Source organism: Rissa tridactyla, chromosome 4, assembly GCF_028500815.1.
Source record: "Rissa tridactyla isolate bRisTri1 chromosome 4, bRisTri1.patW.cur.20221130, whole genome shotgun sequence".
NCBI lineage: Eukaryota > Metazoa > Chordata > Aves > Charadriiformes > Laridae > Rissa > Rissa tridactyla.
In genome coordinates, this window is record NC_071469.1 from 73,190,706 (window position 1) to 73,207,392 (window position 16,687).

At 54.8% G+C, this 16,687-nt stretch overlaps 1 protein-coding gene across 23 annotated transcripts in view; it reads left to right on the top strand.

Annotated features, from left to right (window-relative positions):
- The window catches only part of HYDIN (HYDIN axonemal central pair apparatus protein), a 208,956-nt gene that overhangs the window by 147,079 nt on the left and 45,190 nt on the right, over positions 1-16,687 (top strand). For all 23 annotated transcript variants that reach the window (XM_054199082.1, XM_054199093.1, XM_054199092.1 and 20 more), the window contains 7 exons: positions 6,516-6,702; positions 8,646-8,780; positions 9,536-9,745; positions 10,634-10,771; positions 13,528-13,705; positions 14,204-14,334; positions 15,069-15,202. In XM_054199082.1, coding sequence (XP_054055057.1) covers positions 6,516-6,702; positions 8,646-8,780; positions 9,536-9,745; positions 10,634-10,771; positions 13,528-13,705; positions 14,204-14,334; positions 15,069-15,202 — 1,113 coding nt within the window. The remainder of the gene's footprint in view (positions 1-6,515; positions 6,703-8,645; positions 8,781-9,535; positions 9,746-10,633; positions 10,772-13,527; positions 13,706-14,203; positions 14,335-15,068; positions 15,203-16,687) is intronic.

Sequence of the window (16,687 nt, forward strand, 5' to 3'; positions counted from 1 at the left end):
CTGTCTGGTTGTCCCTCTCACCTTGTCCCCAGGAGCTCGGTGGGGCCGTTGGATGGTGAGCATGTTCCCAGGAGTACGTCTGCCTTGCTCTCGGTAAAGCAGAGGGGAATTCTGTTGTACTCTGTGAGTGACCTTTAACAATAACTCGAGAGTGATGTTAACCAGCCACTTACACCGGCCGTATAAATCAGGGTAAAAGCCACGCGCAGCCTTAGATCTGTGATTCCTGCTGGTGTGACAAGCCCTGCTCCTTCTGGACAGGGGACGGATGGTGATGCTGGCGTACTTGGCAGGGTGGAGCTTCGGCGTCTCTCTGATTTATTTTGGGATGCGACCCTAGGAAGGATATTAACCCGGGGCTTTTTTTGGCTTGTTTTTTTCTTCTGCATTTGTTATCGTGGCTGTTTTCCCTTCTTCTGCCTTTCCCCACGGTGACCCGCTGGGAGAAGGCGCTGGGCTGTGGCATTGCTGCCCGCCCCAGGCCGTGCTGGGCGGCCCGCATCAGCGCGGGGCGGTGGAGACACCTTCTGGGGTTCAGCAGAAGCAGTGGAGACGAGCAAGGACGTGAGGACTTCGGGATGCGCTCCATCATTTCATCTCCTTCCTTTTCCTCGCTCTGCCCTTGGCACCGTGGAGGGACAGTGATACCGGCTGGGGGGCAGGGGAGCCCAGGTACATGCTGGTCCTCAACCCTTGGGATGCCTCAGCTCAGGCTTGAGCTGCTTTTTTGGCTTCTTGGAGGGTGAAGCTGGCCTGCCAAGCCCCCCCAGCCTGGTCCCTCCCATCTCAGGCTGTGTCCTGCTCATCCCTTTCGCAAACTTGTTGAGATCCAGCTTTGGTCTCCTGCAGCCTTTCCCCAAGGAGAGGATAGATGCAGAACATCTCTCTTCCCATGGCTGGGAGCCTTCTGCTTGCCTGTCTGACACAGCCTGATGTTCTCAGCTGGTTATGCTCAACCAGTTCTCTGGCTCCCCCCTGCTTCCTCCTGGATTTAACCCTTGCAGCCATACCCGTCGTGGTTTGCCAAGCTCTCAGGCTTGCCCACACGGAGACATCATCTTAAAATGGTGAGTGTCCGGGTCCCTGCCACAAAGACGGCTGGAGCACGTCTCGCCTCCTCTGCCATCCATCATGGGAGTCACTGCAGCCCTCTGTTTGCAGAGCTGATTTTTAAAGTCGCTGGTAAGATTGTAATTGGTGCTGATTACTTTAACCGGCATCTCCAAATTACAGCTGTCAGGGCTTGTTTAATTTTGAACAAAGACTACAAATTGTATTTAACGTTTAGAGCTGATGATTTGTTCAGAGGGACCTTGGGCCGGAGTCTGATGGAGAAGCATTCTTCTGTCCGATGGAGAATTGGGAGCGTCCTACCGCCTCACCTGATGCTTACAAATCCCCTGTCCGATGTGCAGAGCATGAGGAAGGAGAGGACCTCTAAGGGGTAATGTTTTGCCGTCTGTAAAATCAGCGCAAGTCAGAATAACTCCAGTAAAGCCAGTGGAGACTTCTTCCGGGGCTATAACTTGCCTTTGCTTCTTTTCAGTAGTAACATCCCTGCATCCATTCCTACGCAATTCCAGTTTCAAACAAGAAATCCAAATTCTCCCTCGTCTCTCAAAACTGACTTTTTTTTTTTTTTGCCTCGAATAAGTAAGTGGCCGTTAAAATGGCACGTTAACTTCAAGCTAATTAATACTTGGTCACAGTGGGACGTCCCCGGGACTGCTCGCTGCATTCAGATCAACGCTGAGTCCAGCTTCGTCGTTTCCAGTGCATGCAAGACAGAAGTTGGAGGTGTTGGATCTTGCGGTTGGTTATCTTCTCTCTCTCTCCGCTGCCCGGTCTGAATTTCAATGGGTGGTTCAGTAAATACACAAACCGTAGATCAGCAGAGGAGTTTATCCCAGCAAAGAAATAGGATTCAGGGCCGTTTGGACAAAACGTAGTTTAACAGTCACTGTTGATGAGGACAAACCATCGCCACCATCTCTTTCAGCTGCTGGCCAGGTGGCCCAGCTCAAGCCCAGTGCTCCCACACGGTATACTGGGAAGGTTCTCAGTTTACTCCTGTACGATATTATTTTACTTTGAGTTGCAAACACACCCTTGAGCTGTCTGTGGCTTGCTCCAAAGTGCCGCCTTAATATGCATCTGGTGGCCTCAAGGAGAAACAAAAGGGCATCGTAGGGGCCTGTAAGCCTGTTTAGATGCCTCGTGGGGTGCCGTTCAGGTGTTCTCCAGTGCTCAACCCTGGGATAACCTGAAAAGAGTCAGTACTTTGTTGGGAGGCTTCTTTTCACCCGGTGCCGTGGCTGTGCCGAACGGGTGCAGGACCAGGCAAGGATGCTCCGCGTGGGGGTACCGTGGGGTGGTGGCTTCTGGCACGTGTCCCCGGTGCTGGCAGGGGCTGCAGGGACCTCAGACATTCCCGTTACGGTTTTGGGGGTGACTGTCCTGATGCTGCCGGCTCTCGCGCAGCCTGAGCTGGAGGAGGGGGGGTGTGTCACATCATCCCGCATGAATCTTCACATGAAGCTTGTGGAAGCGGTGTGATTTCTAGCTCCTCTATTTTGGGAGGCGGGTGTGGGAAGCGGTGTGAAGCCGTGTCCCTGCCGGGCTCAGCAACCAGGAGATGAGCTGAGATAATTTTTTTTATTTTATTTTTTTTTCCTAACGTCTCAGAGGTTGGGGACGACGGATGGCACAAGGTTGTCCTGGCCCTAGCAAGAAGGCCGTCTCTCTCCCTGCTGTTAATTCACCTGCACTGCCATTAAATCCCTACTGTTAATTCGTGGTTGACTTTCATCTCATCTAAGAGGTGACCAGGTTGGGTGAGACAGACCCAGAGGGGGTTAACACCTTGCTGTCAGCCACTCCAGCTTCGGACTGACCTGCTTATGTGTGGAGGCTCCTTGTCTCAGCTCCACGGTGCTGGTGGAGGCACTTCCACAGCCCTTTGGCCCCTCTGTTTTGGGATGGATCCTCTCTGCAGGTGGAGGAACTGCTTTCTGCTCCTTGCCTTCCTCCCTGCGCCCACAACCTCGGCCTGAAGGTCCTGGAGGATGCCCAGAAAGTCCCGATTCACATCAGAGAAAGAGCTGCCTGAAGCCTGAACTGTTGCTGAACATCCTGTTGCCTTCCCTTCTCCTTTTGGAAGACAACCCCCTTTCCTTCGGCGCCAGGAAGATTTCTTGTCCCAGGGGTCAGCTTTCTGTTGGCACCTTGGGTTCCTCGCTCTCTTCCTTTTCACGGCACGCTTTGTGTTATTCATTTTTGACTTTCCCCCCCTCCCCTGGAAAAAGTCCCTCGCTGCTCTCTGTGCTTCTCCGCAGCAGGACTCGCTAATCACATCATCTCCCAGCACCGGGTCCCAGAGGGCTTCTGCTTTAGAGTGAAAAATATTGCAGTTGTCTAGGCGCCGCGGTCCCGTGAAGTTGCCTCAAACCATTCTATAATACTAAAGGTAATTTAATAAACGATTATGGATTATTTTTTTTTCCCCATCTCGGGGGTTTACCTCTCCTTCAGGAGCTGTTATTAACCTGCAGTATTTATCACAAGCCGCGCTTTCATTTCCTCGCTAGGACGGATGGCGGCAGGTTTGGGGCTGGACCCACGCGCTGGACTGGTGCACGGACTGGTGCGCAGCTGGAGGACTTCCAGGTGCTCCCGGCCCTGGATGTTAGTACCCCTACTCTGCAGGCATGTCCCACGTCACCAGGGAGAGGTGGCATTCAGCTGCAGGCTGCCCAGAGGCACCGTTGTCGCAGCTGAGCTGAATTTATTTCATCCTTAGGTAGATGCCCCAGGCAGGGGCTGCTGGAGTTTGGTCGCCCATCAGGGCACCCCGACACGTATCGAGGTGACTCGGCTGAGAGGGGCGAAGGTTGCACAGGTGGGACTGGAGATGGGCGATGATCTGCAGGGGCTGGCGAGCGCCTTCGTCCCCTCCAGTCCTGGTTTGTTCTCCCATGATGACAGTGCCCAGGTCTCGCTCGGGGTCCCCCGTGGGGTCCCAGCAGCAGGCGGAGCGGGGGCTGCGGAGGAGCTCAGCCAGGCCAAGCCGCCTTCTTGTGTGTGGTTGTAGGAAGGACAAGTCAGGTGGGATCTCTCAGGGGTTATCAAGCCTCTAACCCAGAAATGAAAAGCAGCCTTACATAATGAGCTACGCAGCTAACGACAAAAATATTCATTTGGGAGCACATCGTTAAGGACACTGAATTCCCAGCTGGGAATGAAGCATCCAGGTTGCTGTGAAGATCTGCCTTGTTTGCCTATAGGGGGGACACTTGGGAATAGGGTCAGTGACAGGCAGGCATGGCTGGAATGTGTCCCTCCAGGTGGGACTAGAAATATGAGCCCAGTTACTGTGAGCACCTGCTGTGATTTAAACAGGGAACGTGATCAGAGTCACCTGGGTGCGATGGCAAATGTTAAACCGTGTACTTTTTACTGACAGATGTTGGTCAAACTATAAACTCGGCTCCGTTCATAAAACAGGCCGTTACACTGCGTTGCTGAATCATTTGCCGAATTGGTCCTCAAGCAGTCTGAGTTTAGAAACTGCCAGGGAGGTAATCGCGCCGTGGGTGAGTTCCGCATGGGTTACAGCCTTGTTTCAGCAGATCTGCTGCCCTTTTAGCCCAGGCTGCAGTTAGAGCCGCAGTTTTGCGCCCGGGGAATTCCTGCGGGATGACAGGGACCTGCATCTTGCCATCCACGGTTGCAGTGTATTGATTAAAAATGACTATAAAGCTTCCTTCCCCAAAGTCCTAATGGCTGCTGATTTGGCGCTCATCAGGGATCAATGGGCTGTTTAAGTGCGAGTCCCTGCCTAGAATTTGGCATTTTCCGCGTTACCTTGTGTGTAAAGCTCTGGAAAGAGGCCTGGGAGTCCTGGTGGGCAACAGGATGACCGTGAGCCAGCAATGGGCCCCTGTGGCCAAGAAGGCCGATGGCATCCTGGGGGGCATCAAGAAGAGTGTGGCCAGCAGGTGGAGGGAGGTCATCCTCCCCCTCTGCTCTGCCCTGGGGAGGCTGCATCTGGAGCGCTGTGTCCAGTTCTGGGCTCCCCGGTTCAAGAAGGACAGGGAACTGCTGGAGAGGGGACAGCAAAGGGCTACCAAGATGCTGAGGGGACTGGAACATCTCTCTGATGAAGAAAGGCTGAGGGATTTGGGTCTCTTCAGTCTGGAAAAAAGACGACTGAGGGGGGATCTTATCAACGCTTATAAACGCTTAAAGGGTGGGTGTCAGGAGGATGGGGCCAGGCTCTTCTCAGTGGTGCCCAGTGACAGGACAAGGGGTAACGGGCACAAACTTGACCATAGGAAGTTCCATCTCAACACGAGGAGGAACTTCTTTCCTGTGAGGGTGGCAGAGCCCTGGCACAGGCTGCCCAGAGAGGTGGTGGAGTCTCCGTCTCTGGAGACATTCCAAACCCACCTGGACGCGTTCCTGTGCCACCTGCTGTGGGTGACCCTGCTCTGGCAGGGCGTTGGACTGGATGATCTCCAGAGGTCCCTTCCAACCCCTGCCATTCTGTGATTCTGTGTGAGGATGTCCCACGATGGGCTCCGTGGGTGTCCCTGGGTGATGCTGGTCTCTGGGGGGTGGTCAGGGCACAGCGGGCTGCGGGCTCCAGCCCTTCTCCTGCCCTATGGCGCTTGGAGAAAGCCATCAGCATTGCCGCTTGCTTGTACTGACCTACGGCTGTAGGTAATGGTCAGGGGAAATATTTGCAATAAATATCTAGTAGAGCTGCAAAATTTCTGGCATTGGCCCTTGGGGTGGGGAGGGCATAGTCCCCGTGGGGTGGATGCTTCCAGGAGGCCGCTTCCAGGTGGGTCTGTGCTGGCTCATCACTCTTTGCATCTGCCACTTCGCAGCTCAGCATCACCTTTTCACGCAGTTTGTCTTTTCCTTTTGCACTGCGCTTTTTGCCTCTGTCCTCTTCCATGTCTCCGTGAGACCAGTTGCCAGCATCACTGTTATACCAGCAGTGAGGGACATTGTCCCTGGGCACCCCAGGGGCTGACCTGCTCCATCCTGGTTTTGGAGCTGCTGGGTCAGACCCATAGGATCATAGAATGGTTTGGGCTGGAAGGGACCTTAAAGCCCACCCAGTGCCACCCCCTGCCCAGGGCAGGGACACCTCCCACCACACCACGTTGCTCCAAGCCCCGTCCAGCCTGGCCTTGAACCCCTCCAGGGATGGGGCAGCCACAGCTTCTCTGGGCAACCTGGGCCAGGGGCTCACCACCCTCACAGCAAACAATTTCTTCCTCAGATCTCAGCTAAATCTCCTCTCTTCCAGTTTACACCCGCCCGCCCTTGTCCCATGGCTCCCCTCCCTGATCCAGAGTCCCTCCCCATCTCCCCTGTAGGCCCCGCCGTCACTGAGCTCACACCACCAGCACCCACCCAGGGACCGCATCCTGCCCAGCAGCTGCTCGTGCAGGCTTCCCTCCCTCCCGCTGCGGGTCTGTGACCAAAGTTATGTTGTTTTCCAGGTTCAGTCCTCCAGCACCTAAATTTTTCATCAAACCCCAGCCACGGAAGGAAGAGGCAGCCCGGTCGGAGCGCTCAGCGTCTGCAGAGAGCAGCTCCAGAGATGGGGGCGCAGAGGAGCCAGCCGAAGCCCTGGGAACCGTGGGGGATCCTGCCCAAGAGCCAGCAGATGACTCCCTGGAAGCAAAGGTAGATTTTTCTCCTACTGCCTCCCCCAGTTTGTTCCTGAAAAGCCATGCTCATGCCAGCCTCCCTTTTTGCTGCTCTGCTTTCATGTGCCCTGAGCGCGGGCTGGGCAGCAGCAGGGTCAGTGGTTGGACATGGGGAAGGAGAAATAGGATGGTTCTGCCTCAAGAAGCCTGCGTAGATTCTCCCGACTTACGCTGGGTTTGGGATTTTTTTGCTTTGTTTTGGTTTTCGTTGTTTTGTTGTTTTTTTGTTTTGGTTTTTTTTTTTTTTTTACAACATGAAATGAGGCGTTTGTCTGCCTCGTGATGCGAAGGCTTCCAGTTCCCTTCCTGTGTCAAGCCCTCCCGAGTACTGATCTCCGTGTACCACCTTCTCAACCCCAGCCAGAGCCACCCGTTTTCGCGCCTCTGCCTTCCCCCAAGACCTGCTATTGCGGTGACGGCCACAGAGCCATCTTTTATAAAACAAGGCGTTGCCAACAAAGTAACTCTCCCTTCCTTCCTCCTGGCTTTGAAAACGGCCTCTGATCTGCTGACCTTCCTGGTGAACCTCGCTGCTTTGGAGCTTGACCTTGGGCCTGGCAGGAGCTGGCACCTTGTTCTGCATCACGTGGGACAGATGCTGCTCCTGGGGCAATAAAAAAAAAAAAGGATGGAAGAGAGCACGAGAGGCTCTGAAAGCGCCAGCGTTGGCATTAAGTTCAAGGAGAGGGGTTGCACCTGCTCGCATCCAAATATCGGCAGTATTAATGTTATGACTGCGTTATTTTTTTTCTGAATCAGGAAAAATGATACCCTGTAGACATAAAGAATAGCGTGGCTGAATGTCTTTGGACAGAAGCACGGAATAATCTTTATTTCCTGCTTTGTTGCCATGTGCGCACAAATAGACCAGGGAAATACAAGTGGACGTGGCTAAGTAGGATCCAAAATTGCTTCAAAGGATACACGTGGATTGCAGTTTCATCTCCTGCTTGTGTCACTATATCAAGGCAATGTCCATATAACCTCTCTAGGAAAGTGGGAGACTGCAGGCCTGGGAAAGATGTGGTTAGGATCTTTGGGAATACGTGCTTGGCAAAGCTTTGCTAGGTTTGAAAATGTGGAGATGACAGAAAGAACGTCAAAACAGGAGAAGGCTCTGCCCTCCCTGGTGCTTTATCTCCTGGGGAGATGTAACCTCCGATGAGGTGTGAAGATGTCCCATAAATATCCTGGCTGAAGTCAAGGCCACAGCACGAAGCACTTCTTCACATGCGTGAAGAACCGTGTGTTCTTAACCTTCAAGGGCAATCAAAAAGCCTTTCTTTATAAATAGGGGTCAGAAGCCAGGAACAAGGTTCCTTTTGAAAGATGGCACCTCTGAGGTTAACCACCAGGTTTCAGCTGCTGCAAGACAGAAAAACGTCTTGGCAGCATTCTTCAGGAAGGTGCCATTGGAGAAGAACGCCCTGGCAGAGATGCCCAGTTCTCCAGCACTGATGAGTGCATGAGATGAAACCTAAGCACCATCTAAGCAGTTTCTAAGTCCTTATTTTCCTGGTTTTGATACTCCTCGCTTGCAGCTGTGTTCTTATTTTTGTCAGGGAGAACCTAACCTGTCCAGACAGGGGATTCTCAGCATGTTCCTTGGGCCGGAGCGAGTGAAGGTGGGCCGGCACGAGGGTGCAAAACGCCTTTGAGGTCTCTGCCAGGACTGAGTGCTGGGTGCACGCACCTTCCTCATGCAAGGTTGCATGTAGGAAGTGCAGATGGAGCCCACGTCTCATCTCTGGGTGGGCTTGAACCCACACTCAACTGATGGCATAGACATAGCCCTACTTGATTTGTGCCTAGGTCCCCTCTCAGCCGCTCCTGGCTTGATGAGGTGGTGGAGCCTGCAGTGAAGTGGTCTCACCCAGACCAGCCAGCTGCTTACTGCGGCCCATGGTGGTTGTTTTCCAGCTGCTGCCATCCGCTGCTGGGGAGCTGGAAGGTGCTGCGGAGCTGGAAGGTGCTGCAGAGACTCAGAGCTCAGTGAAGATCAAGGAGTTGATGCAGTTCGTAGAGGCAGAACCTCTCACCTTGGGAGTGGAGGAGGTAAGGGGGCCTGGTGACAAACTGGTCATTGGAGGGGACATGCAGGACATGTCGTAGGGCTGACCGAGGACATCACGCATGCAGCGCCCATGGAGGGTTTTATCCATCTTGTTCCTAGCCAAGTGGCCGATAGGCAATTTCTGCAGTAGGTTTTGCTGTAGCGTCTTGAGAGAGAGCAGCACGTGAATCGGGGAGAGGGGGAAAAGCATCGGGAGTCAGATGAGCCAGGCTGGAGTCCTCCCCCCAGGGCTCACACCTCTCACCGGGGCTCATGTTTTTCTGAAGGCAGTAAAAAGTGTTTTTTTTAAAGGCCGGTTCTGCAGCAGAGAGAATTTCTTGCTGCCAGGAGACCTTGCGTATTACTTTAATGTAGTATGTTAATTAATGCGTTAATTTAGGAAGTATGGGAGAAGATTGTTTTTTCCCGTGGTCCCTCCGCTGTTAAGTGGAATGGATGCAGGATGAGATTATCATAGAATGGTTGGGGTTGGAAGGGACCTTAAAAGATCATCTGGTTCCAACCCCCCTGCCCTGGGCAGGGACACCTCCCACCACACCACGTTGCTCCAAGCCCCGTCCAGCCTGGCCTTGAACCCCTCCAGGGATGGGGCAGCCACAGCTTCTTAGGATGGTTTTGCCTGTGTTTGAGGAAGATGCCTCTCCAGCCATGTCTGTCCTTTGCTCCAAGCCATGGCTGCTCTTCTGCATTGATTTCCACGCCTGACATCTCAATCTCTCTCCTCCCCTACCTCCAGGTTTTTGACATCCTGCCACTGTACGGTGTGCTGCAGCCGGGCGAGAGCCAGCGGGTCACGTTCACCTTCTTTGGCCACGCAAACATCGTCGCCCGTGTCATGGCGCTCTGCAGGGTGGAGGGAGGCCCAACCTACGAGGTTGCATTGAGCGGGGAGGCTTCGCTCATCAACTACCTCTTGGACATCACGGAGATCGACTGCGGGCTGCAGGTACCGCACGCTTCTCTTGGCAGAGGTCCTTGTCTTCAAACCAGCACTGGCGGGTTCCTGCCCACCAAGGTCTTGGGCTCTCTCCCCATCCCAGCTGCTTTGTTGGCTCTATGGCTTGGAAGTACAACCTTTGAGCGCAATGTCCTGCACCCAAGTTGGTTTTTGATGGCCATCTCCACCCCCGCTCCAACAAAGCTGGCAGTTCCTCCTCTTCAAGGTAACTCACGCTGCCTCCTGATCCCAGCAGGCATCTCCAGAGGGACGTGTCCCCGAGACATCCATCTGCTGATCCGCTCTTAGCGCCTGAGGCCTAAGGAGGTGCTCTCTTTTAGTGTTCTTGATTAATGAACAAAATAAACCAAGGAGGAAGTTGACTTGGGCTTTCACTCACTGTAGCTGGAGAGAATGTCCCGGAATAATCCCCGTTTTACTTCTTTTCAATTAAAAACCCCCACAGATGTTTCCAGCTCTTGGCCCTGGATGTGTTGCACCGTCTGTCTCCCTTTTTGCTTGTATTTCACTTGCGAATCCTTGCGGGCGGGTGCCTCTTCTTCTGAAATGCCTCGATGCTTCCTCCTTTGTTTCAGCTGTTAGACGGCACCTCAAAGAGCAGAGAGCTTGTATCTCCTGCTTTAGTCATTGCTGACTTTTAGGTGGTTGTTGTCGCACCTCTGCGTGCTGCCGTAAATATCTGTTCCTGTGCCGGCCTAAGAGGTACCCGGTGGCTGTGGGTTGCCCAGGTTAAGTCGTGAGAGGCGAGCGCCCGGGTCTCCTCTGCGGTCCCTGCTTCTGCTTTGTGTTCCTTCGCTTCCAACCCAATGGAAAAGGAAGATTCCCAGCGCAGCAGACCTGTGTCCGTGACTTCCCGCTCCTCTGTCCCCTCTTCAGCTGTTCAACGAAGTCACCCAAGCGGAGGTCAGCCTGCGGAACAGCGGGAAGGTGGGATTCACCTACACGGTGCTGAGCCCCAGCGCGGCCGCTGCTGCCAGCCCCCTGCCCGGCGTGCCCCTGGCCGTGCCCAGCGCGGTGAGTATGGAGGTGGCACGAGTGATTAACCCTGGGTCAGGCTGCCCAGGACGGGGGGCTGTAGGGGGAAAAAAGTGGGGGGGGAAATAAAAGAAAAAGAAAAAAAAAAAAAGGCAGCCAGGAGAGACAGGGCCATAAGCAATTGCTGCTGGGGGACAGAGAAGGTCAAGCCAACACCGTCCTAATAAATTCACTTAATGGCCTTTGCTGGCGGGTGGCTCTGCTGTCACAGGCAGGGGTGCTGGGGTGGCTCGCTGGGCCCCGGCTGCCGAGCTCTGGTGGCACTGGCATTGGAGGCGGACAATCCAAGGTCTCCTGAGGGTCACCTTACCCAGGTTGTGTGATCAGACAGGACTTATTCCTTGTCCCTGCCTGTCCCCTGCCAGCAATAACCAGGTGAGAATTAAATGCTGTCTTGCTTGGGCATGAAGCTCCTTTGCTAGAAATTGTAACAGCCCCTGTACTGGTCCCTCCCTCCTCCAGGTTTCACAGCATCACAGAATGGTGGGGTTGGAAGGGACCTCTGGAGATCATCCCGTCCAACCCCCTGCCAGAGCAGGGTCACCCACAGCAGGTGGCACAGGAACGCGTCCAGGCGGGTTTGGAATGTCTCCAGAGACGGAGACTCCACCACCTCTCTGGGTAGCCTGTGCCAGGGCTCTGCCACCCTCAAAGTCAGGAAATTCCTCCTCATGTTGAGATGGAACTTCCTATGGTCAAGGTTGTGCCCATTCCCCCTTGTCCTGTCACTGGGCACCACTGAGAAGAGCCTGGCCCCATCCTCCTGATACCCACCCTGTAAGTGTTTATAAGTGTTGATGAGATCCCCCCTCAGTCGTCTTTTTTCCAGACTGAAGAGACCCAAATCCCTCAGCCTTTCTTCATCAGAGAGGTGTTCCAGTCCCCTCAGCATCTTGGTAGCCCTTTGCTGTCCCCTCTCCAGCAGTTCCCTGTCCTTCTTGAACCGGGGAGCACAGAACTGAACACAGCTTTGCTGCTCTGTGGGGCAGGGAGGGGGCCAGGGAGGAGCAGGGATGGAATGGGAAGGAGAAGAGTTTGCAGCATCGCCCCATCACCAGCCGGTGCAGCTCCGTGCGCAGGAGCGGGCTGGTCTAGGAGCGTCTCGCTCCTCGGTGCTCCGCAGATATCTTCAAGCTGGAACAGCGTTCCTATCTCTGTCTGTTATGGTTTAAGAAAACCCACAACAATTTATTGTCGTTTAGACAATTATTCTCTCACCTGATGAGCCCTCCCCACCCAGGGAAAACAAGGAAACCCGAGGGTTGAAATATAAATAGATTTAATAGGATAAGACTAAATAGTTAACAATAATACTAAAGAAGCAGCATTAATCCCAATACTAATATAAGATATACAAGGACTATTCCCAGCCCGTTCCCCAGCAGAAGCCGTCCCCCCTGCAGGGACAGCCGATGTGGCACCCTGCGAGGGCTGCGGGAGGAAGGGAAGGGCTCAGGGCTCTGGCACCGGGGCGAGGAATTCTCTGGGCCACCACCATCAAGGGAGAGAGAAACTCCTCAGCAAACTTTCTGATTTCTATGGAATGTGCCGTTCATGGTATGAAATACTCCTGTTGGCAGCTTGGGTCAAGTGTCCAGGTCTCGCTTCTCCTCATCCCCGCACCTGGCAAGGCTCAAAACCACTGAGACCTTGAATCCCACATACCAGAGCTGGCTCTAAAGTAAATATTTTCACTAATTCAGACACTAGAGTTGTCTTTTCCCTGGCATCAGAAGAGAAATTAGTCCCGTGTGGCTCAACCCAGGACAATGTCCCTTTTGGCAATGGGAAGAGGAAGCCAAATGGCTTTCGCGTCTCCTGGTGCCTATCTCCTACGAGGGATGACACGCTGATGCCCTCTTCCTGCGAGCATCCGAAGACACAGCTCTGCTTGGAACCTGTGTGGCTGTTGCTGGAAGAGCATCACCGGGGCTGGCGTTCGCTGCCGCTGCCTTGTGCACTGGAGCAAGGGCTCAGGGGACCCAGCAGGATCCATCCTGCTCCGCAGCTTCTCCCTGTGGCATGGAGGGGAGCGGGGAACTGAGGGTCCAGCCCCACACGCGGGGGGCGGCTGTGTCCTGTCGCCCGGAGCAGTGTTGCTGTCTCTTACCTTTGCTCTTGTCCTGGCTGGCATGAGCGCAGCCCGGGGCTCGGACGGCCCTTCTGGAAGCCTGGAGAGGAGGTGCCCTTCCCGGCAACACCTTCTTCCCTAGATCTCATCCTAATCTCTGCTCCTGCTTTTCCAGAGATGTACGTTTGCAGGTCACGGTGAGTCGGGATAGCGCACCCTCGCTGTAAGCGCACAGGCAGGAGATGTTTGCTTGGGGGCATTAGTAAGGGGACACCAGCCTGGGAACCACCGCCGTGCTGTGGCAGGAGCTGCTGGCCCCGCTGAGGGCGCGGGCACTTCACTCGTCTCCCGTAGGGGCTGGTTGAAAGAGCTTTTATTTACTCACTCTGGCTCTTGCTAGCGGAGGGTAAGCACCGTGAGCAGAAGAGCTGAGCAAAGGGCAGGCTGTAGGTCCGTCCCGTGGAACGCATCCCTACAAGGACATACTGCATCCCGGGGTAGGAGGCTTCAGCTTTTAGATACGAGAGAGCTAGAAGGCGATGTTGTCTGCTATTTTCTTATATATGAGGACCTGCCTTCTTCTCTCAGCGTGTCTATCGTCGGAGACATCCCTCCGCCAAACGCTCTTTGGTGCATTCCCTCCCTCTTCTCCCACGCCCTGCAGGGTTACATCGGACCTGGCAAGGAGCAAGTGCTGAAAGTCTATTACCTGCCAGGAGCGCCTGGAATCTTCTGCAGGACTTTCCAGATCCAAGTGGGTCACCTGGAGCCAGCAGAAATTTCCCTCAAAGGAGAGGGGATCTTTCCCAGGATCTACTTGGACCTGCCCAGGAGCATCAAAGGTGAGCACTGCCTGTCCACTCCCCGGGAAGGTCCTCTGGTTTTTCCCCCCATGGCATATGCCCGTAGGGCAGCTCACACTCACATCCACCAAGCCTGGGGGTTTCGGGGCTGTCAGACCAACACTCAGCCCTCTGGTTGCTTCCTGAATTTCTAGAAGCCCATGCGGGCTTTGCCCCAGGAACCATCCTGCAAGAGCTTGCCAGCATATCTGTCGGAGTCCTGGGAAGATGATGGCTAGACAGAAATGCTGGGGAGAGCTGTAATACAAGCTGGCAGGGGTGGGTTTGCATCACATTGGAGGGGATGAGATGTCCCTTCGTGGGGCGGAGGGTGGGTGGGAGTGAACGGCAGGATTCATAGAGGAAAAGCAGCGTCCGCTTTCCATACGTTGCTCGAGGAGCGTGTTTCTGGGAGAGTTCAGCGTCAGGGGAGCAGGGCTTCCCAGCTTCAGTGGCGCTGTGCCCACGCTTCTATTTGTGGATGTTTTCTTCCTCCAGGAAATGAAAAATATGAGAAGGTGCTCAAGGAGGTGAAAGAGAAGATGGGAAATGACAGCCAGAGAGAGGAAGCAGTTGCTCTGGGGGAGGCTGCGGCCACAGAGCCATCCACGGACGACTGGGACACCGTGGTGAGAACGGCTGCTGCCTTGTTTGGCATGTGCCACCCTCCCCCTTTGTCCTTTTGTCCCCTCGCACCCCGCTGCAGGCTTCCCGGTGCCCTGCTGGCACTTGGGACCTCCCTGCCCACACCTGGCATTAGCTCAGCGTTGCCCCAGGGCTGCCCACCTCTGGTAGTTGTCGCTCTCGTACACACATGAGCTTCCTGACCGCACCAGGGAGAGGTCCTGGTGGCCGTGCTCAAGTGATAGAATTGACGGTACTTTGAAGGAGCTGCAGGGCATCGCTGGGCTGTTTGTAGCTCACAGCCTGAGCCCTGCCAGGTTTGCAGAGCTTAGTAGCAGCAGCCTGGCTGCACCCTGGGACTCTGCTGTCAGTGATTGTCTCCAAGAGGCACCAGCTTCGTCGTGGTTCCCTTTTCAAGAGAGCTTTTGTCCCAGCTGCTTTGGCACTGGCTGGGGGCAGGCAAATACTTGGAGCTCGGGAAGGTTCCTGGCTCGTTTGTCTGTTTGTCTGGCCAGCTCAGCTTTTATAACAGTGACTGGGCCGGCGAAGATGCTGGAGTTCGTTTCCCTCGAGATAAGGTCCTGGCTAAGAGAGCAGGAGGTGTCGCAGACACTGAGCAGCAAGACAGGAGGACCCCATCACCCCTCTCAACAAGAGCAGGGTGGGATCCTCTTTCAGAGACAAGCCTGTGCCTTGGGAAGGACCTTTGCCAACCAGCCGCTGTCTTTCCTTTCCTCAGTGGGACCCTCGGCTGCAGATGCAGATGGAGCAGATGCTGATAGAGGAACATGCCCTGGAGCTGCAGAAAGCTCTTGCCTCCGGTCCCCCGGGGGACGCCGCCTTTGACCAGCGTGCTCGTCGGAGGCTTCTCAAGTTAGTGGGGCCTCCCCTACCCCTATCTCCAGGTGCCCCAAGGGTAACACTCAGCAGTTGTTGGGTGCTCCTGAGAGCTCCTTGTGTCTGCAGAGCTGGGAATAACTGGGGACTTCAGAAAGGGTCTGAAAGGTCTTGCACCCTCAGTAAGTTCACAGACGACACCGAGTTGGGTGGGAGTGTCGACCTGCTTGAGGGCAGGAAGGCTCTGCAGAAGGGTCTGGGCTGGCTGCATCCATGGGCCGAGGCCAATGGTGTGAGGGTCAACAAGGGCAAGTGCTGGGTCCTGCACTTGGGTCACACCAACCCCATGGATGCAACAGGCTGGGGGCAGAGTGGCTGGAGAGCTGCCTGGTGGAGAAGGACCTGGGGGTGTTGGTCAACAGCGTCTGAATATGAGCCAGCAGTGTGCTAAGGCAGCCAGCAGGCCCATATCAGCAATAGTGTGGCCAGCAGGACTGGGGCAGTGACGGTCCCCCTGTGCTCGGCACTGGTGAGGCCCCACCTCGAGGGCTGCATCCACTTTTGGGCCCCTCACGACAAGAAAGCCACTGAGGGGCTGGAGCGTATCCAGAGAAGGGCAACGGAGCTGGTGAGGGGTCTGGAGCACAAGTCCTGTGAGGAGCGGCTGAGGGAGCTGTGGGTGTTCAGCCTGGAGAAGAGGAGGCTGAGGGGAGACCTTCTCGCTCTCTGCAACTCCCTGAAAGGAGGGTGCAGCCGGGGGGGTCGGTCTCTTCTCCCAAGGAACAGGCGATGGGACAAGAGGAAACGGCTTCAAGTTGCGCCAGGGGAGGTTTAGGGTGGAGATTAGGGAAAATGTCATCAACCAAAGGGTTGTCAAGCCTTGGAACAGGCTGCCCAGGGATGTGGTGAAGTCGCCATCCCTGGAGGTATTCAAAAGTCAAGCAGACGTGGTGCTGAGGGATGTGGGGTAGTGGTGGTTTGGGCAGTGCTAGGCTGATGGTTGGATTCGATGATCTTAAAGGTCCCTTCCGACCATAATGATTCAATGATCCTGATGGCTTTGACGTGCTCCCTGTGAGCAGCTGAGTGTCCTCACTTCCACAGTGCCACCCTGAGCTTTGGGGGATGCTCAGCTCCCCATGGATGCTGGCTTCTGTTCTTAGAACTGAGGGGGTCCAGGGCAGACCATCTTCCAGACAGCACAGACACCATCCCTGCTCAGGTTGATGAACCCTTGACGAACCCTAAATCACGTGGCTTGGATGCTGGTGGGACTGCAGGGCTTACCTAGGTAACTTGGTCCTTCCCTTTAGCTCCTTCGTGATGAGGCACGGGCATGGTAAGCTCCAGTTCAGGAAGAAGATGCTCTGCAAAAGAGATGATTTATGTGCTTTCCCGAGTGGGATTGCTCTGGGAAAAAGACCTTCCCATGAATCTTGTAGGTGTTGATTACTGCATTTACTGGTGCTGCTTCAGGGACAGATCTGGTGACGGTGAACATTTCCCTTGCAGGCAAATCTT